Raw genomic sequence first — 24,721 nt, forward strand, 5'->3', positions numbered from 1 at the left:
TCCCCCTTACTGTAGCATTTTAGCAGCCTCTGAGAGGTCCAGCTGTGTTGGCTAAAGTTGTCTATAGATAGAGGAAGACGTTTTGTACTAAATGTAGATTGCAACTGCATGATGGGGGGGAAAGGCACCTCTTACATCATGGAAATACAAGCCATCCCAGTCATAGTAAAGGAGATTTCTGTAAGTCACTGGCACATATGGATGGCCAATACAGGACTTCAAACAGTGCTGCTAAAGATGCAATCCACATGTTTACAAGTAGCGTTTGTCAACATTTTCAACACAGAGGAACCTTTGAAATAACTTTCTGATCTCAGAGAACCCCTGCTAAAAAAAAAAAAAACTTTTATCTACAGCTCATTGTACAACAGTGTGGACAGGGGGGAGAATGTTCCTTACTAGTGCAGACATAGGGAAGAATTGCCCCCTTATAGATCGCTAAAAAGATCAATGGTGTCAATAGGAAATTATCTGATAGGCAGAAATTGCTTATTGATTAAAGAATCCCTAAGGTTCCATGTAACCCTGGCTGGGAAACCCTGTTCTAAAGGGGGTACTTTTAATTACAGGTTTGTCAATTTTGTAATGCTATATCTGGTTTTATTTGTACACTAAAACTTTGCCGCACAAGTGATACACTGCAGGTATATTGTACGTGTGAAAAGTATGAGTACAGAGTTTCTCTGCATGTAAGGGATAAACAATGCAGTACTAAGGGTATGGAGCATCCACATCTAGGATGAGATTAACAACGTGTTTTTGCATACAGGCTAAACCTGGTGCTGGTTGACATATTAGCAGCAGATTTTATGGAACTGGTGCAAACCTCCTTTTATCCTAGTTTTCAGATCTCCCTCCAATGATCACAAAGACCCATCTGAAAACCTGCTTTTAATGAAATAATTGGCTGAACAAGTCCTTACAATACATACTGTAAGTTAAACACAAAAATGGTGGGGAAATGATTCCAATTGGTTTCCTTAATGAAATTCATTTTCTCCAAGAGCTGCGTTGCCTCTCATCCTGTTTCTTAGGGGTCTAATTTCTTTTTAAAGTGCAATAAATATTTGAAAAGACCCATCAAGTTGGTGGTCTTCAATTAAGCAGAAGAGGGGGGCTGGCCCACCAGTGCCACACATTATATGCCAGCTGGGCAGAGAGTACTGGCACACTGTTCAACAAAGTTTTCCATTGCTTGCGTAAGTCACTATTTTTATAGATACTTAGCAAATACAATTTGGTGTTAAATGTGCTTGGTTGTCAATTTCTGCAAAACCTGTACACTGAAATTACAATCTTAATATCCTGAGCATTGACTGCACTACAATAAAATAAAGCTTCTGACAAAATTGTTTTTAATCCAAACTTTATTTCACAATTTACAAAATCCATTTTAATTTGTTCCTGAGATGGTGTTTTTTTTTTGTGAATCAGGACCACTCAGTAGCTACTTGTTTTTAATTAGGTAATTTGTGGTGCACAGTTAATTGCTGGCAATGTTTTGTGTAATTTTCATAGAGTAATTTTGCCTCCATCAGACCCACAGCTTTAAAGCCAAATTCCATGTTTCCTGTCACTTTTGGGGGGGCCAGCTTGGTTCAAGGGAATATTTCACTTGACAGAGCACTCCAGAGAGTGTAATACATTTTAGCAGCTTGTACTACATACATAACCTGTCCTGTCTTCGTGCCCAGGTCCCAGCAGCCTCCCTTCTGCGCCTGGAAAGAAACAGACTTGTATTTTTTAACAATGAATACTAGGTGTTCTCTGATTGGCTGATGTGGAGAAGTAGGACAGATTACATCACAGGCTCCACCTCAGCCAATCGGAGAATGCCATATATTCATTGATAACATATACAAGGCTGTTCCTGGATTGCTGAGATGCCGTAGGACTGACTCTTTCTATCAGGGAGCAGAAGGGAAGTTACTGGGACCTGGGCAGAAAAAGAGCAAAGCTAACTGTATTTAGCACAGCCACAGTAGCTTCAACCTTCTGTAAAGGTAAGCATTCCTTGGAGTGAAGTTGTCCAAAAAATTTTTTTAAGGTGACAGAAAACATGGAGTTCAAATTTATAGTCAAGGCGGTTGATTTACAAGTTAAAGAGACTTTTCACTTGGCTTAGTGAATCTGTCCCAGCTTCAACCATCCAGTCATGCAAGAAAAATTCCTGTCCCCCCCCAGTTTCCTTACACAATTGTGTATTCTTTGCAAAGTTAATTTCTACCACTTTCCCCAAGTGAAATTTCCTTTGCAAAGCAACTCAACCTAAGTGTGGTAAAGTGAAGGTCAGTGCTTACAGGTTCGAGGATATTCTACACCTGTGTTTGTGCCCTATTAAAAAAAAAAAAAGGTCTTCACAGGAGGTCTCTATTTCATTTGTTGCATTCAATGGATTTAGCATCACACACATTTACATAAATGCCAGCATCTGGGTACCAGAGAACATTTACTAGTTATAAAATGGCTTAATCCACACTAACAATAGGTTGGTAAAATTAAACTCAGAAGATTGACTGACTATGACAGACCCAAGCCAGAGACCAGCATGTACTACACAAGCCTGTTTCATAAAAAAAAAAAAAATCATTAGACAGGCAGCTGCAGACAACACAAATTACCTAATCATCTACTGAAACCCCTTTCTAGTACCAGTTGGTACCCCTTATATAAATTAAAGGCAAAATGAGTAGGTAGACATACCAGGTAATTAGAAAAATTAAGGCAACATTACTTATTGTAAAATAACAATGCTGTGTAACAGCAAACTTCATTTACCAATGATACATTAAAATCATTAGGAGATCACTGAAGGTGGAAAGTGCAAGTTCAGTGGATTGTGTGAATGATATTAATAACCCTTTTATCTAAGGTGCATAATGTCCCTTTTATCCTTCTTCAATGTAAGTATCTTATTACTCCAAAATGGCAATTTATCATTTTTGCAAGAAAAACATCAGTTTTATACTTAGTGTGAAGCTTTGCATCTTTGATTCAGATATCTACACTAAATATTTTAAATCTTGTCCTTAAAAATGGGTTGTCGGCTTTGTGGCTTCATGGGGGAACCATGGGCACAGTAAGGTTTCCAAAAGGTCTCAGATTTCTGCACAGTTCTTGACCTATACTAGACTCCCAGGCCAGGAGACCACTGCTAGTGTGACCTTGTTTTTCTGCTCTTTCAACATAGGGATCAGCTCTGCATTACTCATTCCCACAGCGGACACACCATTGACTTCAACAATCTCGTCGCCACACCTAGACAAAAAATGAAAAGCAAAACCAATTACTATATTATATGTGCCAAACAAAAATGTGATAACAATTCAACTTTTCTTTACTACTAAAAATTGCCCTCTGTTCTACATCCTTCCATACCGAAGCACATAAGGCTACTGGCAAAGCCTTTCCTACAGGAATCTTGTTTACCTGGATGATAACCATTACAGGTAGTGGAATACCTTCATGTGTGCAAGGCACCACGGGCCTGAAAGGGAATTGTGTTAACTCTGCACTGTACACATTGTCCTCAGCCACAACGCTTTCCTGACTCCTGAGCTGCAGCCCCACTTGTCACTTTTGGCTGCAACTCAAAGGAGAGCCACACATGGCAAGAAACAACTCAGCCCACTCATACTAGCTGCCACAATGGATCCCTCTCCTCCCCACCACTTGATTGGACAATGCAGCCTGGGAGCGGAAAGAGGATAGGAAGTTGCAATCGTATTTTGGTGGATTGGCAGCCAGTGACTTGAGTCCTGCCACTATACTTATGTGAACTAGGGCTGGACAGAAAGCAGCCCCACAGCCTGAGAATTAATTCTAAATCTGCTACCAAATGGGGGGGGGGGGGAAGATACCAGTCCCCAATCAGGGTACAGGTATTCCTTGCCTGAAATGTTTGTAAACATGTTACAGATGCCATAGTGAGTACATAGCTGTGGTCCCACAACATCTGAAACTTTATTATACTGTGTGCATTCTGCTGCGCTCCTTTTCCTTCTCTGTATGGCTAGCCTTAAGGGCTAGTTCATAGACCTGCTATTTTCAGGATTAGAAACCGCAGGTCTCTATGGCGGCACACAGAAAACTGTTTTAAACGTGCCGTGTTCACACTCGAATGCAGCCTTCAGGTGTGCTGTGGTACAGCGCAGAAATCTGTACTGCCTGCGTTTTCCATGCACCACTTCTCTCTGTGTTTGAATGCACCACAGTGCTTTAAAACTGCAAGACTTTGCAGGTCAGAACCGACACTTCCTGCACACTATGTTTTCTACATAGAAGTGTGAAGAAGTCCTAATGGTTTACAGTAAAAATGTGTATATAAAATCTACAAAACGAAAGCTTTAAAAAATACAACACCATCACCTTTACAATGGGGTCTCACTTAAAAGCATTAAAAAAAAAAAGTCTAAAAGTTGTCCACACCACCTTCCCTATTCTGCTAAAATACAGCTCCAGGATAAGATGCACAACTCCAGGATAAGTGCCAAGTCAGATATGCACAGGCAGACATTGAAACACGGCAATAAAACACCACATGGAACCTTCCAAAACTGAAAGGTTCAGCATAAGAGTCAGCCTTTGTGTCTGAAAGAAGAGAGTTTGATAAACACTACAGGTGAGTCAGAGCCAACTCAGTCTGATAAATTGTATTCGCAAACTCACTGCTGCTGCCTCTGACTCTCCTGCTTACCAAACCTCTCTCTCACCACCACTGTTCCCAGGGCAACACATTTCTCAACATGTTCTGTAGCTGCAGCCAATCAGGGAATTCTGACACTATCACATGACCAAATCAGAATTTCCTGATTGGCTGTAGTTACAGAACATCCAATTAGTTGGTTACACATTACAGAAATGAATAAGTACATTCCAAGAACTTTCAGAAACTTTGGCTGTCGCAGTTTCAGAGATTTCAAAGATTCCAGCAAGATCCCAAGCATGGCCATTAGCTATGTGTTTACACATCTTTGTGACAGAACTTTTCTTTTGGGAAAAATATCAGCATGCAATTTAAAGAAAGGCTCATCCTCTAAGGCTGCTGTGTCCAACCCAGTTACTATAAACTACAAAGAAGAAATGAGGTCAGGTGACACTATTTCAAAATGTAGCCTGGCCATGCATTTATCCAGCACACATGCAATTTAGAAGTTTATTTTACTGAAAACTTTCCACCTACTTTAATCGCCCATCATAAAATGCTGGAGTAGCTGGTACTATGGTTTTAATGAAGAATGGCTGATTCCCTTTGTTTTCTTCATAGCCACCAACAATGCTGAACCCCCAGCTTTCAAAGGTACTCTTCCGTAAAGAAATGTGTCGACACCAATGCAAGGAGCTGTTGGAAAAGCAATCATGGTCTTATTAGATTCATATAAAAATTGTTCCAGTGACACACTAGCAAACAATCACACATCATTTACTTGAAAAATATTTGGACAATATTACAATCCTATACTATAGAGACTTATCTACTATAGGGCTTTTAATGTCAACAGTACTGGAGGGTTCTTGAACACAATTCACCTTTATTCCCCCTTTAAGAAAAAAGCATCATCTCCCTCTCTGTTCTCTTCCTCAGTATTTCACTTCAATCTCTCCTCTTACCCTGACATTTCCCCACTCTCTTCACTGTGGCTTCATCTCCTTCTCCCTTTGTTCTCTGTTGCCATCGTCCCAGTTCACACCTTCATTCTACCCCTGCTTTGACAGGCTTTGCACTGCCATCTACATTATTTCCCTGCTTCACTGTAGCTCCTTCCTTCAACCTGCTTCTCTGCCCCCTCATTTTTCTAATGTAGCTCCTTCTTTCCTTGTTGCTGTGCTGCAGGCTGTGTGCTAGATTCCCAGTGCCACTACTACACTGTGGCTCCTTCTTCCTGAATTTGTGATGCAGGCTTTGCACTGTAGTCTGTATTATTCTCTTGCTTCACTTTGGCTCTCCCCCCCCCCATATCCTCTGTACTGCAGGATGTATGTTATCATTACTCCTGTTCCACTTCTCCACTGTGGCTCTTTTTTTTTCCTTGGCTCTATACTGCAGATCTCTTCCTCACTGTTCTACTCTTTCAAAATGACCCCTTCTACAATCTGGCTCTCTTCTCTCCACACTACACTGTCTCTGTGATCCTGCTTCAACCAGGATGGGAAAGACAGTAAAAGGATACCTTTTTGCCTGCATAATAATCCCATTTGACTAAACTGTAGTACTGACATGTTTAACTATGACCTGTTTCAACAGCCTTTAAAGCCGGCAACAGAGAAGCACAATGGAGGACCAGCCCTTGGAACAGAAGGTCTGGATGATCTGGCTCACAGGGAGCCTGAGAAAGTTCATATACCACATCTTTCTGGGCCAGCTGGGTACAATGATCACCAGAACCATAAAGGATCACAATATTCACCCACTCTGATAAGTGGGGGCACTTGATTGAGAAAAAGGCTTGGAGCCAGATTTGGCTTGGCTTAGAAGACCATGTCTACAGATGAAAGTGCGTTAGACTATGATGTGGAGGCCTCAAAGTTGTCCCAGTTGTAAAACAACTACCTCAAAAGAGTGCAAGGCCTTGTCTGGAGGAGAGGAGTACTTTAACCCCTGGAAATCCACTTGATGTACTTGTCCAAGGACAGACCAAATGTGTGCTTTCCCTCAAAGAGTAGCTGCTCAAGGTATTTTACGGAACCTTGGAGTAAGCAGGCGTGGACTGCTTCAACACTAAACAAAAGCCTAGTTAATTACAAGCATTGGTATCCTTAAGCTTTAACAAGATCTTAGCCAAAGGTGTCTTTTCCTGATTTGACTCTTCAGAATTATAGATGGGATCTTCCCTGCAGCTTATGAAGTGATGTATATAGTGGGGAAAATAGTTATTTGATACCCCTGCAGATTTTGTAAGTTTGCCCCCCTGCAAAAAAATGTATATAGTGGGGAAAATAATTATTTGATACCCCTGCAGATTTTGTAAGTTTGCCCCCCTGCAAAAAAATGAAGGGTCTATATCATTTAAAATACACCTATGAAAAAAAATTAGAGATAGAATATCAACCAAAAATCCAGGAAAAACACAATAGATATGTTATAAATTGAGTTTCAGTTCAGTCAGTAAAATAAGTATTTGAATCCCCTACCAACCAGCAATAACACAGACTGGCTACGTGCTCACGTGGTACACAAATTAGTTCTGTCAATTTAAGAAGGTACTCCTAATGACACCTCGTTATGTGTATAAAAGACACCTGTCCACAGAATCTCTTTCTTCCATTCAAACCTCACCACCATGGGCAAGACCAAAGAGCTGTCAAAGGATGTCAGGGACAAGATTTTAGACCTGCACAAGGCTGGAATGGGCTACAAAACCATCAGCAAGAATCTTGGTGAGAAGGAAACAACTGGTGGAGTGATTATTTGCAAATAGAAGAAATACAAAATAACCATCAATCGCTTGGTCTGGAGCGCCATGCAAGATTTTGATTTTGCCTCATGGGGTAAGGATGATCATGAGAAAAGTGAGGGATCAGCACAGAACTACAAGGGAGGAACTTATGAATGATCTCAAGGCAGTTGGGACCACAGTCACCAAAGAAACCATTGGTAACACAATACACCGCCATGAAGCGCCCACAAGGTCCCACTCTTCAAGAAGGCACATGTACAGGCCCGTCTGATGTTTTTGGAGAAGGATTGGGAGAAAGTGCTGTGGTCAGAAGAGACCAAGATTGAGCTCTTTGGCTTTAACTCGAATTGCCGTGTTTGGAGGAAGAAAAATGCTGACTATGACCCCGAGAACACCATCCCTACAGTCAAGCACGGAGGTTGAGACATTCTGCTTTGGAGCTGTTTCTCTGCTAAAGGTACAGGCCAACTTTGCTGCATTGAGGGGCCAATGGATGGAGCCATGTGTTGTAAAATCTTGGATAAAAACCTTTAAATAAAATCTTGCCTTAGCCAGAACACTGAAGATGGGTCCAGCATGACAGTGACGCAAAACATACAGTCAAGGCAACAAAGGAGTGGCTCAAGAAGAAGCATATTAAGGTCGTGGAGTGGCCTAGCCAGTCTCCAGACCTTAATCCTACAGAAAATTTATGGAGGGAGCTGGAACTTCGAGTTTCCATGCGACAGCCAAGAATAGCATTTGTACCATGTGTTTTTTCTGGATTTTTGGTTGATATTCTGTCTCTATCATTTAAAATACACCTATGATAAAAAATTATACACTCTTCATTTCTTTGTAAATGGGCAAACTTACAAAATCTGCAGGGGATAAAATAATTATTTTCCCCACTGTAAGCCATGGTTAATCAATAAAGAGGCTGCGCCCTGTACTGTATGACTAAGAAAGGTGGGTATTACTGGTATATGCCGATTTTCTCTGTAACATCTAATATTGACCCTTCCTGCCTTTCAAGCCTTCTGTTTTTGCTTCTTTATCCACAAGCTGACTGACATTCTGTCAGCAAATGGTTATTGCAGGATCATGGCGGCACCATCCATAGTGGTTCCAAGACTCTTCAAATCCTCCATGGAGCATGAGATTGCTGTATGTGGCTGAGACAGCTTCACAGAGGAGATGAAGGAACATCACTACTCCAATCTCCTCTTTCACAAATGAACCTGGAAGTGAAGATGATTAAGTCTGCTTTCAGAACAGTCATTACCTGGATGTTACAGCCAGGGAAGCAGCTAACCAAGCACGATCTGTACTTGATTAGCTGCTTTAGAGGGAAGGGGAGACATCAGGGCTAATGTCTTTTTATAAAAAGTACCTGTAAATAATTTTAACTAATTAAACTCCCTGCAAATACACGCAAAGGCAAAAGCATGCATAGGTCCAGCATGCATATGTAAACAATACTTGCACCACACATGAGGTATCACCACGACCGCCAGAGTAAGAGCAAAACTTCTAGGGGCATAACTCACGATTGGCTCTACACTGATATCCTGTAAGGGCTTTTAAAACCTCACATATGGAAATTTTTAGGTAATCTAGTTTATTGCCATTTCATTGGCATGCGCAATTTTATATCTTGACATGCTTGGTATCTATTTACTCGATGCACCATATTCTTTCATATTATACTAAAAAAGTGGGTATTATTTTGTGTCTGTGTGCACTAAAATTCATTTTAGTATAGTTTTTCCTAAGAAAAATAAATTGTGTTTGTTAAATGGCTGCACAAATATCTTGTGCCAAAAAAATTGCAACAGCCAGCATTTTCTTCTATCTCTACTTTCAGAATATATATAATTTTTGGGAGTTCAAAGTAATATTCTAGCAAAAAATACTTATTTTAACATGCATGTGAAAAATTAAAAAAATTGCCCAGGACAGCAAGTGGTTAAGGGCCCATTCTCACCACAGAGCTGCAGCAATGTTCAACATGTTGCATGCATTGGTGCCTCTCAGTGTTATTCATTGTGCATGCCTCCCTAATTCACGTGTGCTGCAGCGCAATGCATGCTCTGCGCAATGTGCTGTGATAAAATGCAGCCTGCTCAATTTTCTGTGCATTTCACTCATTAATTTTGAAGAGGCTGTCTAATGCACCACAATGTAACATGCATTGCAATGCACAGCATTATTGTGTGAATGGCCTTAATGTAATAGGCAGACTCACTGACCCAAAGGGTGGCCAAGCTCAAGTTTCCCAGAAAAAGATATACTGTATATATCATACATGCATATACATACACACAGTAAATAAAAAAAATTCATATGCATTTCTCAGACAGGAAGGGAGGTCTGGACTGCTAATCTGCTTACTTGTTCCAGACTTGTTACCCAAAGTACTCATTCTGTGTGATAACCAATCAGTAATGGCAGCATCCATTGAGCATCCGCTACAGATTTAATTTAACCTCTTGTTTCAGTGTTTTTTGCAAAACTTTGTGGTTCAGTTCTGTTTTCCTACTTTGAGGGAAGAGCAGGGTGAGTCAGCTGTGTGCATTCCTTAAATATAATAACAATTATACATGTGTTCTCTTAAAGTGTTACTAAACCCACAACAGTAAAATCAGTCTGTATATGCAGTAAAACATGCTTGTTATACTCACTATGGAACCTAATAGGTTAATGCTCTGCATTGTGTAAAAAAAGCTGTTTGATCCTGCCTTTTCTGATCCTTTCCTACTTCCAGTATCCCCCTCTTATCTCCTGATAAGACAATGTGGAGACACTATGCACATGTTCAGTTTGGTGTGTATTGCTAGAGAAGTTGTTTTTTTCTTGGGAGAGTGCATGTGATCAGCACAGGACCGATCAGTACTGTCCAGACAGAGGTCAGGGGTTCTGCATCCTCCTACAGCAGAATGAAAACTCTTCCTACAAGCTTTAACATGTGCTCTGCTGGACACTGATAGAAGTCACAAGACTGCTATATATAGTTTATATTTACTAAAATAATTGCACTTCCATGTTTTGTGAGAGACCAAATATAGTGAATGCAGGGTCCTAGGTTTAGTAACACTTTAACCATTATTTTGTATTATTTATGCAACTGAAATGCACAAGCAACATACCTTGGAAGGCCAAGCCAGTGTATCCATAGTGGAGACCAGATGCCGCCAAGGTCCCTCAGGCTCTCAGCACCTCCTTCCATAGGCTCTCCTTGTCGCTCTGGGGGTGATAGCTCCAAGACCTTCAGGACCACAGTGTGTGAAGCAGCATTACACTTCAGAGCAGAAACTGCATCCATATAGCTCAAGCAAGTCAGGTCGGTTCCATTTATACTAAGTAGAACATCACCTGTACAGAGAATGTATGTTCAGTCACACACAAGATGTAGTATATATACACTAAATGTTGTTATTGATAGACAACAGATGTAGTATATTGACTTTTTTTTATTTATGATCTCTATTTCTTATAGGATGAATCTATCTTCAAAAATAAAGTATGGAGCATAGATTAACATTTCAAATAAGATTTTTTTATTAACTTTTGTCCCGACATAAGAATCACAAGTGAACAAGTTGTATCGTCAACCCAGACAAATCCATTTTACATGAGCCTCTTGACTAATATAACTTACAGCGGATATAAAAGGTCTACACACCCCTGTTAAAATGTCAGGTTTCTGTGATGTAAAAAAATGAGACAAAGATAAATTATTTCAGAACTTTTTCCACCTTTAATGTAACCTATAAACTGTACAACTCAGTTGAACATCAAACTGAAATCTTTTAGGTGGATGGAAGGAAAAATAAAAAATTAAAATAATATGGTTGCATAAATGTGCACACCCTTAAACTAATACTTTGTTGAAGCACCTTTTGATTTTATTTGATTTTATTACAGCACTCAGTCTTTATGGGTATGAGTCTTATCAGCATGGCACATCTTGACTTGGTAATATTTGCCCACTCTTCCTTGCAAAAACACCCCAAATCTGTCAGATTGTGAGGGCATCTCCTGTGCACAGCCCTCTTCAGATCACCCCACAGATTTTCAGATTCAGGTCTGGGCTCTGGCTGGGCCATTCCAAAACTTTAATCTTCTTCTGGTGAGGCCATTCCTTTGTTGATTTGGATGTATGCTTTGGGTTGTTGTCATGCTGAAAGATGAACTTCTTCTTCATGTTCAGCTTTCTAGCAAAAGCCTGAAGGTTTTGTGCCAATATTGACTGGTATTTGGAACTGCTGATAATTCCCTCTACCTTGACTAAAGCCCCAGTTCCAACTGAAGAAAAGTGATGTTTTTGCGCCGAACATATCTTTTGGAATTATGGCCAAAAAGTTCAACCTTGGTTTCATCAGACCAGAACACATTTTCCCACGTTTTTGGGAGACTTCAGATGTGTTTTTGCAAAATTTATCCAGGCTTGGATGTTTTTCTATGTAAGAAAAGGCTTCCATTTTGCCACTCTACCCCACTGCCCAGACATATGAAGAATACGGGAGATTGTGGTCACATGTACCACACAGTCAGTACTTGCCAGATATTCCTGCAGCTCCTTTAATGTTGCTGTAGACCTCTTGGCAGCCTCCCAGACCAGTATTCTTCTCGTCTTTCATCAATTTAGGAGGGACTTCCAGTTCTTGGTAATGTCACTGTTACGCCATATTTTCTCCACTGGATGATGACTGTTTTCACTGTGTTCCATGGTATATCTAATGCATTGGAAATTCTTTTGTACCCTTCTCCTGACTGATACCTTTTAACAATAAGATCCCTCTGATGTTTTGGCAGCTCTCTGTGGACCATGGCTTTTGCTGTAGGATGCGACTATGAAAATGTTAGAAAAAACCTACTAGAACAGCTGAACGTTATTTTGGGGTTAATCAGAGGCACTTTAAATGATGGCAGGTGTGCACTGACTCCTATTTAACATGATTTTGAAAGTGATTGCTTAATTCTGAAAACAGCTACATCCCCAGTTATAAGAGGGTGTGCACATTTATGCAACCACATTATTTTAGTTTTTTGTTTACTCCCCCCTGCCCCATTAAAAAAAATTCAGTTTGTTTTTCAATTGAGTTGTACAGTTTATAGGTCACATTAAAAGGTGGAAAATGTTCTGACATGATTTATCTTTGTCTCATTTTTTTTACATCACAGAAACCTGACATTTTAACAGGGGTGTGTAGACTTTTTATATCCACTGTATATGTAATGCTCACCTCCTCAAGGGCTCGCTGTATCTATGCCCAAGGTTCTTTCCCCAGTAGTTGCACTGCAACAACACAATTCCAGTCACTCTTCAGGCTCATTAACCAGTCCACAGGTAAGCTTTCTTTAACCACTTGCCTACCAGGCATTTATACCCCCTTCTTTACCAGGCCAATTTTCAGCTTTCAGCACTGCCGCAGTTTGATTGACAATTGCGCGGTCATGCAACATTGTACCCATATGAAATTTTGATCATTTTTTTCTCACAAATAGAGCTTTCTTTTGGTGGTATTTAATCGCCACTGGGCGCTTTACTTTTTGCACTATAAATAAAAAAATTGCAAAAAATTTGAAAAAAAAAAAGTTTATTTGTTTCTTTTATAAAATTTTTCAAACAGGTATTTTTTCTCCTTCACTGATGTGCGTTGATGAGGCAGCACTGATGGGCACTGATAGGCAGCACTAAAGGGCACTGATAGGCAGTACTAATGAGGTGGCACGGATAGGCGGCACCGATAGACAGCACTAATTAGGGGTCACGAATAGGCGGCACTAATATGCAGAACTGATAGGCGGCACTGATAGGTGACACTGATGATGGGTACTGATAGACGGCACTGACTGGCATCACTGCTGGGCACTGACTGGCGGCACTGACTGGCACAACCCCTGGGCACTGACTGGTGGCACTGACTGGCAGCACTGCTGGGCTGCACTGGTGGGCAGCACTGGTGGGTGGGCACAGGTGGGTGGCACTGGTGGGCACAGGTGGGTGGGCACAGGTGGGTGGCACTGCTGGGCACATGTAGGTGGCACTTCTGGGCACAGGTAGGTGGCACTGCAGAGTGGCACAGGTGGGTGCACTGCTGGGCACAGGTGGGTGCACTGATGGGCACGGGTGGGCGGAGCTAGTGGGCGCACTGCTGGGCGGAACTTGCGGGTGGCACTGCTGGGCACCGATCATCAGGGCACTGATAATCAGTGCCCTGATGATCGGTGCCGATCCCCGCTCTGACAACTGCCGGTTCTCGGCAGTACTTTCCTCACGATCTGACAGCGTGAGGAAAGTGCAGCCGAGAACCGGCACTTGCATTTCCCTCTGATCAGCGTGTCATTGGACACCGCTGATCACGTGGTAAAAGGCCGCTGTGATTGGCCTTTTACCACATCACGTGATCAGCTGTGTCCGTAGGACACAGCGATCACGGAGATCGCCGGGTGCGCGCAGGAGAGTGCGTTCTGGGAGGACGTCATATGATGTCCACCCAGGACTGGCCGGCCGCAGTGAAGCCGTCATTCGGCAGCTGGTTAAAGCTTTAATGAAACTCGAAATTGGATAGGTAACGGTTGACTGTAGGATACTCCAGTAACAACTTGCTGCAACAACGAGATCATGAGTCCTTGCTTACAGCAAACATTGGGCTGAGCTTTTCAGGAACACTATAATAGTGCATTCCCCTTAGGTAGAACTGATATACGCTGACTCTATTTCAAGGTATAGTAGCACACAGTCTCAGAGAACTCTCACGCAGGTCTGTACTCACTAAAAACCCTTAAATAAATGGCTGCCTCCTTCCAATATCTTCAGGACTCATTTTTCAGTGATACCAAAATAAATCCCCAAAGAGAACAAATCCTCTTGGTCAGCTTCAGCAATGTAACTGTAGAATGGGGCACCAAACCAGCAGGCCTGGGACCTTGATGAGCAGCAGAAGCACACACTGGTTGCCCAGGATGGCAGCATGCCCTCTACACTGGACTTCCCCTCTCTAGCACAAGACAAGATCACTCTGGATCTCAGATTATTTATACCCTTTTCCAGCAGATGCTTGTACAGGGCTTTACCAAGATTGGCAGAAATGGCATAAATATTCATGCTGCTTATTATTACTCCACACCTTCCAGAACTAACTTGAGAGTTCAGACAAGACAGGGAGAGAGCAATCAAAACAACAGCCTCTGAGACAGAACAGACCTAACCATTCACCTGCACTGACTACAGTGAGCTAGAACTAAATTAGCCTAACACAGGAATCTCAGCCACACTGATTGCAGTGAAGTAAACTAAATTAACTTAACAACAAACGCAGCTCCACTGAACACAGTGTGCTAGAACAAAATCTACCTAATCCTGGCACCTATCTAGGAGAGCGCTACATGTAAATTTATGAACAATTAATTACACACATGCTCAGAGATAATCAATGTAGATGCAGATATGTGTATTTATCCTATAACCAGTGAAATTTGTACACGTTTGCATCTTAAGGTGGGATCAACCCCACTTTTAAAAAATTTGCTGACAGGCAAGGTTTTTATGACAGAAGAGACCCTAGCGATCTCTTCTCTCATAATGCTTCCCTGTGCCTGTTAGCTGCATGTGCAGCTCAGCATATATTTAAGGCACCCACCGTTTGTCGTGGCGATTGTGACTCCAGCAGGATGAACTGTATGTGCGCAGTTTGAATGATTCAAATCCATGGGGGTGTACTTCCAACATCCTGCCTGTCCTGACATTTAGACAAGATGGAGGGTGGTCTAGCATCAAAGAGTTTTTTCTGACAAGACTGTGCACGGCCTACACATATAAATGGGGAAATAAGCACTTTTTTTTTACTGGCTGAGCAATGGTATGTAATGTGCTGGGGATCCTCGAGTGCATAGGGAATTTTGTGAAAACATAAATTCAGAAAAAGTGAGCCAACCTTAGGAAGGTTATCTTCTGATTGTTGTCATCAGAACAGGAGTAGAGTGGAAATCTCCCACTGAGGACCCCTTACAGGTACTGCTGTTTAAAGGTGGGATTTCCTGTCACTTAAGGGTGCTATCCCCTTACTTTCTACCTCTAGGACAAGAAAAGAGCATACATCTCTCCCTTTGGGAACACAAATGGCTACAAAACATTTCTTCCATATGTTATCCAAAAATAAAAAATAATAGTTCTTCAAAATGTAGTTTTACACTTCAAGTATAGGCCAACTGTTTTATATATATATATATATATATATATATATATATATATATATATATAGATATATAGATATATATATATTATTTTTTTTTTTACTTTTCTATGCTGTGCAAAATGTGTACTCAATATCTATGTGGAATGTAAAAAACCTGGCCCCTAAAAGTGATTTGCAACAATAAATGCAATAAAAAAGCGAGACACATTTTTACCTTTTTTTATTCTGCCATCCCTGAATAGACAGCCAACTGGCTGAACACTGGACACATAGATGGGGAGCCTATTTCTATGGTCACGGCCTCCTCCTATAGTAATTCCCAGAGATTCTCTTGGCTCTTTCTTCAGTGTAACAGTCTTCTCTAGGCCCGAAAGTAGTGGAAGTTGATCCTATATTTTGTGCATAGCAGTAACAAAACAAATATACGTTAAGACTCAGCAGGTCTATATCTATAAATAAACTTACCTCTCTATACATGTAAAAAACTAGCCTTCCAATGAATTAAAAATAATTTTTTAAATGATTGTCAGTTTAGTGCTTAAACTGAAAAACAAAGATGAGCAAAATTAAGTTTTTATCTCCTTAAAATTTCAGTGAAAATCAAAAGAATTCAACAAGTTTGCCACTTTGTTCAAATACATAGGAGTCATTGGGAAAGGTAAAATAAGGTGGTTTTTGTTAAGGGTCCTCCAAAACGTTACTGAAGTTCCTTTGAACAATCCTGAACCTTTGTTCTTGTGCCAAAATAGCCCCTTATTTTTTTTTTTTTGCCTCAGACATATAAAGTAGAACACAAGCCAAAAAAATTTTTTTTCTCATTTTGAGTAGAATAAGGAAGGGTTAGAACCCCTGTCAGATTTTTGCTAACTTTCTTGCATTCGAGAGATTTCCCTTTGCTTCCTGTACCATCAGCCACAACAAGAATTGATAGGAAATCCTGCAAAGTGAGAGAAATACCTGGTTGTCACCAGAAGTAGTGTCCCCATTGGAAGATTCATCTTTTTCTTGTTCTGGTAACAACTCAAAATATGGGATTATCTCTCACTTTCACTCTTGGTGTTAAAATAAACCTGGCATGTGTTCTGAACCCTCTCCACTCGATCCAAAACTAAGAAAAACATTTTGCCTTTAGTTATACCTTAAACTAACCGTACATGAACAATGATCAAATATACAAAAAAAAATACTAACCTACCCCTAACCCCTGCACCCTTCGAACCCCCCCCCCAAAAAAAAAAAACTCTAAATAAAGTGTATATACAGTGTGTGTGAATATAAATATGTATATATATATTTTTATTTTTTTTTAATCCAGTGGTTGCCACTGCACACAGAGATAAAAAAAAATGGGCCTGGGTGGATAGCAAAGTCTGTAGTACATGCAGTCCAAAGAAACTTAGGACATGTGTTTCATTGAAATAAAATTTTCACTGTGCTTTCACCCCTCAAGACCTGTGAGTTTTGCTCTCTTTTGGAATATATATATATATATATATATATATATATAGATAGATAGATATATATAGAAGAGTGTTTGTTTTAATGAAGTGTCATAGTAAAATCAATTCTGCCCAAAATCACTCATCCTGACAATAGAGAATGCCATTTTCACACTGAAAATACCCTATATTAGGACGTCATGGCAAGGGTCCAGTTATGTTTAAATTTAGTTGATTTAAGACTGCCAAGTATTTGAGAACACATCCAATGAATTCACAGGGAACTAAGGTAGTCAATGTGGCATGATCCCATGCACTAAGAATGTATAGCTTTAGAGGATGAACTAAAGTTCTAATGTTGCAAATTAATGTAGATTGATGTGGGTGCTGAATGTTACTGCAAGATACACAGAGTTAAGATGTAGCCAATCAACGACACCCAGGTTCAAGCATGAATTGGCAATCTACAAGAGGTTTACTTTGTAATATCTGTATGTTCTGCATTCTTTTGGACTATGTGAAGAACAATGGATGTCACACAACAACTACACACACAGGCATCCACACAACAAAATGTTCCAATTTTCCATAAATAGTTCTTAAACCAGTTACTCTTTTCATTTCTAGAACAGGCTGTAAACAGATCATATTCTCTTGTGATAGATTCCTAGAAAATGTATTAATTTACCCTCTGCTGTGTGGATCTCCTCTGGCATGACCGCTGACTCTGCCTCCTGCGTGCATGCACAGGGCTTCCTCCATTGCTACTGCTACTGCTGCTTCCTGATGAAGTTCCCTCTTCTACATCTATGGGCTGTGGTGTGGTTTGTCTGAGGACCACAAAGTTCACTCGTGCCTCGCTCATCTGGAAAACAGCAAAAAAAGCACCATTTACATCCATATGTTGAGGTAACTTGAGGTTAACTTGTTTTCATACTGGTTTAAAATGTACATAAAACAAAAACATAAATAAATACACCTGTTAAAGATTTTACTCTGCTACCTTTATATGAATATCAGAGGTGTGAGAGACACAAAAAACTGTAGCATAGAAAATACTGCTGACTAGCATCTAACACAATGAGATTTAATTTGTCGGTCATCTGATTTCCCCATTATGGAAGTAGTTGAAAGTATGCAGGTGTTCATGCATGTAAGATGACAGCAGGGTGGTGGTTGTTTGTCACATCCTCCATGTTTTCCAATTGGGTGCCAAGTCTGGTAAACATTAGAGGCCTACTCCGGGGTGGGTTCTTCTGGGCTACACCACTAGGCACCTTGTGCAAGGTCTCTCTCTGCTTCACACACATGGGGTACCTTTGCTCAATGCCATTTTCACCAATGCCCTGGGACAAGGCTCAACCTTAAGGCGGGCCTCTACTCTTAGCGGTGAACGTACACCATGTACACCTGTACAACAACTGTTCTTCAGTTACTCTCGGGTACCAGTGTAAATGTATATCTTCCCACTGCTGTGCCAAACACGGACCTCAGCCGCCTTGTCCAGCGGTTCCCATTTCTAAAAGGCACATGTTCCAACAGGCTGTTTGCTAATTGTACCTTCGTTGTTCATGGCAATCACACATATAACGTGCATTAAGGTGACTCTTAACATGCTGACTATTTCATACCTCAAGTGCTAGAGATCCAAACTTTACAGTGTGTGATAATGCCAGTTACTTACAGTGCACCCCTTTCAAGGACTTCAGACCAGGCAGAAGGCAAGGTTTAACATTTTACGCGAGTTAAAGTGCAATATTACAGAAGAGTCCAAAGCAGACAAGATAGTCCAACAGAACTTCAACAAAACGGTCAACATCCCTAAATCCCTAGTTACTACTCCTAACAAGGCTTTGCGCTGCCCCAACGTACCTGCATAGGTAGGGTCCATGTAATTCCAGAGTCTATCAGAGCCATTCTCCAGCAGCTGGTGTCTTCAGCGCGACCCCAGGCTCTGATGACTTTATATCTTGGTGACTGACTGTGGCATCTTCAGGGACCCGGGAAAATGGGCAAGACAGCGGAACACAAGAAGAAGCAGGACCAAGCAATCACACTACGAACCCCCCTGACTTGGCCCACTGTCCCTTTTTATATCACAGGTGCAGTGTGGCAACAAAGGATCCTGCTAAACTGGGAAAGGCTTTAACCCCTACCCTCTTATCCAGGGCAGCATCTATCTAACTAGTTTTAACTTGCTTAGATGCAGCATACATTGTACAGTGTATGGGTAAACTGGAAGGAAACAAAAAATTAAAGGATGTGGCCAGCCCTGAATTCAATCCTAACCCCAACTATTTTTCATGTAAAAAAAGACTTTGTAATTCTGAAAGATTTTTATTTCTGTCTTTGACCCCAGTGGAGAGATTTTCTATCACTTCTTGTTCCTGTGACACCTGTACAAGAAATCAGGGGGGAAGTTATCACAGGGACAGCCATAAAAACATCATCTTAAAAAGAAAAACAATGGATCACCCTGATAAACAGGGAACTAGTATTTTCAGAAGGTGACATCAGTAATGTTAGTCTCTACGAACCTTTTCTTTCAGGAAGCCTATACCCATTTTATATTGCAAAAAAAATATTACCAATACTGTGTGATGAAATCAATACAATATTGAAAATGAAATTATCATAAAAATTGTGTAAAAAAATTTGTGAAAATTAGTGGTTCGCCTACACTCTACACATACTCATACCATTGTGTCACAGAGAATAAAATCAAATCAGAAATAATGTCGCAATCCTGGTCATGTGGCTTCATCATGGAGAATGGTCCGTATCAAGGTCACGGATTTATTAAGGACATGTTTGCAACAGTAATATAATTGCAGATATATCATTATGCACTCTTTCGGAGCTGGACTGTTATTTATTTATTCACATTTTTGCAATTGGTAGTGGAGCGCGACACCATTTCTGATTTTATTTTAATCCCGCATTTATGGTTACTAAAAGACCGTTCTAGCCAACGGTCTTAGTCAAATAACGATTGGAAATGATTGCGGAGGTGAAAAATTGTCTGATGCCACTGTTTCACCCACAATATGGTTTAGGAGATGCCTGCAATTGCTTTGTCTCTCCTCTGCCTATGTATTTACATGAATACTGGGGGACACAGGTGCTTGTGGGTGGCAATACACACCAACAGCTAGGAGATGAGCCCTTTTCAACAATAATGCTCCACTTGGGACACATCAATATTCTCTAAATTGTTAAATTTTAAATGAGCAATGGAAAACACACTTGTCCTGCTGATGTTGAATGTGAGCTATCTGTAGCTGTGTAGTTGAAGGCATACTTCCTGTATTTGACGTGTCCTCCCCACATCAGTTCACATATCTGTTACGTTTAGTGCTATTTAACTCTCAAGCAGGGAGTGCATAATGAAATTCTACATTTCTGATAGTAATAATATATTCTTAAACTCAACCATAATTCAGTGAGGCTTCTACACAAAAACACACAGACAGGTTTTTCTGGTCTTGTCTCTTTGTAAGATTACCTGAATGATCTGTGCTGCTGTCTCTGGAGTTCCTTGTCTGAGATCATGGCCATTGATAGACAGCACCTTATCATTACACTTCAACCTCCCATCCTTTGAAGCCAGTCCTCCATCTAATAAATCCAGAACAAAAACTCCAGGTTCTTCTGTCTTCCTGACCAGCTTAATTCCTAGAGGTTCAGACCGATCCCGCTTCATCAATGCAACTTGAATTACCTCCTTGCCAAGACTGAGTGTGGTACCACTCTCCGTACGCTGAGACCTCTGAGAGAAGCCTTTCTCTTGCAACACCGTGAGATACAGGACAGAGGAGGGCTGGCGGAGCAAAGCAATAGCTTGGCTGTGAGATACATTGCTAATATTCATGCCATTGACCTGGGATATGCAGGGGATAAACATGAAAAATGTAATTAATATCAAGATGAAAAAATGCTGCTGACTACTATCACACAATAAAGCACTAAAATACATTTAAATATTAATGCTGAGCTCCAGGAGTTATTTGTATTGCATACTTCCATTGGTTCAGCTTGGCACAACAGAAGTATGCATATCTTATACCTGATGGACCACTGGGGAAGCTGAAAATCACGGACGTTGTCGACACGAATGCCCTCAAGTTCCATGCGAACATCTGCCCACTGAACGCTGGCTACAGGATGTTGCCTGTTCAGCACAGCCACCATTCATTGAACACCTAATATTTTTTACATAAATACAAGCCTTCTCTGATTGGATGGTGTGGAGATCGTGACATCACCGCCCCTCCTCATCACGTCATCCATTTAGAGAAAAAAGAAAAGAAAATATAAGGCAGTCTATAGATTGGCAGCACTGCTGAGCAAGTGACTCCCTGTGATCAGTGTGCAGTAAGGCAGTCACTCGCATAGAATCTGAGCCTGACCCAGAACATTGCAGCCATCACTGTAGTAGCACCAACAATTACAATAAATTTCCATCTTCCTCAGCAGTCCATTAGGTATAGGATATGCATACTTACAATGTTCCAAGCTAGACCAATGTAAGTATGCAATACGATTAATTCCTGGAGTTCAAACTGAATTACCATTGGCATTTAAGGTTGATCATACATAGCCCAGTAAAAGCAAGAGCTGTGACCAAGTTTGATTACTTCTTGCAATAGTTCAGCTACATAGAGGTTCAGTATCAAGCGCATTCAACTCCTTAAAGGAGCTGCATGGGGGTCAATAAAAAAAACAAACATGCATACTTCCCTCAATGCAGCAGCCGGCCCATGTCAACTTTAAAACCAAGAACAGAGCAAGCACATGACTGCTGATGGCTCAGCTTTTAGTCTTCTCATTGTGGAGAAAGGTGACTGTCAGTAACCTGCTCTCCGCAATGCCCCTCCAGAACTCACTGGAGAACCAGGCTGCAGAGGGGGAGGGTGCAGATTGCTTTGTTCTAAGTCATGCCCTTAGAGCTGGAGCCAGTTGTCAGTCAGGCAGCTAGGTGGACCTTGACAATATGGTTGGGATCCTGCCAGAGCCTGCAGCAGTTTTGTGACGTCAGCGTACAGCGGGCTTTAGCCTGTTGTAGGCTGATTCTTTGTCCCAGGAGAGCAAAAGGTAAGTGCAGTCCTGTGACAAACAAAAAAAAGTATGGCCAAAAAATCATTGGTCATACTTCCCTTTTAAATTAATTGCTACTGCAAGAAGACATTTATCAAGCTTGTGTTAATAATTTAGAAAGAAAGCAACAGCTAGTTCCAGTAAATTATAAACCACTCAAAGATAGGCAGATGTCTTAAAACTGGTCATCTGTTCTTCTACGGTTACTTTTATATTTTATTTCTGTTAGTTACTTTAAGGATTAAAGTTGGCCATATGCTGGTGGAGATTCCCACTGTACCAGCCCAATTTTGATAAGAGTGTGTCAGCCTCTGCTCGATAAAGTCATTTGTTTGGGCAGCTTCTGTTGAACGGACATGTTGGAAAACTTTTCTCAATCAGCAACTGCAGCCACTAATCAGTGTATTCTAATAGCAGTGGGGGGGCGATGATCAGAATACAAAGCCCTGGGGGGTATCTTCATCAGGGTATGGCCAATTTTACTCTTTGACATGATTAAAATTCATGCAAAGTATTCTGTAATACCTTCCTGCAACATTGTTTAATGAACAATAGAACGTGGCATTGGTTCCAACATAAACAGTGGTCATTTACAAAACCTACAATACAGACAGAGCCGTGACTCACTTTGATCTTCAACTCTATTCCAGAGGCACTCCTTTATTTATCATGGTACAGAATGCTATAGTTATCTGTTCATAGGATCTGATTATATTGTTTTACAATAATTAGGAAATATACACAATTATCTTTCTGTAGCTCTGAACCTCATTAATATATTCATCAGCATAATACTGCCCTAAGGCAGGCCATGCATTAATCAAATGGTTGAATTAAAAGAGAAAAAAAAAATCAGCCAATTCCCCTATCCACACATTTGATGTGAGTAGGGGAATCACTCCCAGAGTTATTGTGGTCTGACAGTGGGAAGACTTCCCTGCCGTCACAATACAGTGATCAGTGCTGTTGGCCATAGCCAGCGGCACTGATCATTTGGGGGAAAAAGTCAACAAGCTACTTGTACAGAAGTTCTGTACAACCAGCCTTCCCATACATGGACTGCAAATGGCATTTAAAACAAGTGTGTCCATCTATACTGAGAAGTGTATGTAAAGCCAAAACCTTTTTGTATTTAGTCTTGGATAGAATGGTGAGCGATTAGAACCACTTTCAGTTTTTTGTGCGTCCATGTTGGGGAGATTTAGTCTCACTATTGATCCTAGGGAACTTGGTCATCACTACAGAATTCAATAGAAAATCCAAAATGTTTACATTGTCACAAGAACAGGAGGTGAGAGCAATATTCTAATGGGGAACCCAATATTCTTGGTGACAGCCATCTCAGAGGGGTTATTAGCTTGCTTTGGAGAGTTCTCCTCTTAACTCCTGCTGTATTTCTGGGACAGGAAGTAAAATGAATCTCTTGGAAGAGGCACAGAAAGGAAAAAAAAACCCTACTCTATAAAAAAGGTTTGACTTTAAATACACTTCAATTGTATTACAGGACATAAAATCTCAAAATTTAGCTTGCAGTGAGAAATAGGACACTAATGACAAATCTCAGTACATCACGGAAGACATATTATATTTCACTGGATGCATGAATTGTGTACAGGTGAAAGTTTTCTAACCATCAGCTAGTGTACCTGATAACTACATTGCTATTTACAATATAATACCACCCAATACTCTAATGAACTAGCCAGTTATCAGCTAGATTAAGGTTTAATACAAGCAGCGATCTGCAGTCTCATGTACAAACCAGAGGTTATGCTTAGGTGCCAAACCTTCTCATCTGTCAGAATTGGCTTCACACATGATCTGTATGATCAGACAGCCTAAATATGGTCCAGAGATAGGCAGCCGAATCGTGTATAGTCAGCTGCAGATCCAATGTTAAACCTGTTTGCTCTAATCTGTATTCAGCCAAGCTTAGAGTGACTAGTGTCACATTCAAAACCTGGACCCTCCCCAGATAGTCTTAATACGCCTGCAGCCCTGTGAATGTGTGACAAGTTTTAGGTGAAAAGCAAAAGACGACTTATTAGCGACTGCAAAATACAGACAACACGGTCACGTGTACAAAGTTTGCGGTTATCTTGTAAAATATTTAACCACTATTTCCATTGCATAGCCGGAACACAATAATAACAAAATTATTAACTTAATGCGGTTTTACCTTATTCAGTTACACACATGATCTTTTTACATTATTATTTTACCATAAACACATAAAACAAAATATCAAAATATAATAAATGTAAATCACTAATTCGCCCCAACTCTTTGTAAGCACACTTCACCTCTACCCTTAGAGGTGTGCAAATATAAATATAAATATGCTCAGTGACAATTAATAAAAGGAACCTTTCATTATATAATAATTTCAAAAATCCAAAATCTATAATTTTTCAAATTAAAGTCCAATTTCAAATTAAAGTCCAATATCACAATAAAATAAGTAAATAAATACGTGTAGTCCAAAAAATTGATTCAAGTGTAAAAAACTCTCCGCTGCTTGCAAAACCTTGATTACCTCAAAAAAAACAAAATATACATAGTGCATTATCCTTTATAAATAAAAATTTACATGTGAAATCAATCC

The 24,721-nt window shown here is 40.5% G+C and overlaps 1 protein-coding gene across 3 annotated transcripts in view; it reads right to left on the bottom strand.

Moving 5' to 3' along the window:
• Positions 1–1,349: 1,349 nt before the first annotated feature.
• The window catches only part of LOC149456272 (ligand of Numb protein X 2-like), a 97,957-nt gene continuing 74,585 nt past the window's right edge, over positions 1,350–24,721 (bottom strand). For all 3 annotated transcript variants that reach the window (XM_089685198.1, XM_089685197.1, XM_089685196.1), the window contains exons 5-10: positions 20,525–20,899; positions 17,708–17,884; positions 15,795–15,969; positions 10,526–10,751; positions 5,183–5,341; positions 1,350–3,258 (exon numbers count right to left, since the gene is read on the bottom strand). In XM_089685198.1, the coding sequence (XP_089541324.1) occupies positions 3,123–3,258; positions 5,183–5,341; positions 10,526–10,751; positions 15,795–15,969; positions 17,708–17,884; positions 20,525–20,899 (1,248 nt within the window). In that variant the 3' untranslated portion in view covers positions 1,350–3,122. The remainder of the gene's footprint in view (positions 3,259–5,182; positions 5,342–10,525; positions 10,752–15,794; positions 15,970–17,707; positions 17,885–20,524; positions 20,900–24,721) is intronic.

This window comes from Staurois parvus, unplaced genomic scaffold (genome assembly GCF_062004578.1).
Source record: "Staurois parvus isolate SC_StPar_1 unplaced genomic scaffold, SC_StPar_1.0 ptg000365l, whole genome shotgun sequence".
NCBI lineage: Eukaryota > Metazoa > Chordata > Amphibia > Anura > Ranidae > Staurois > Staurois parvus.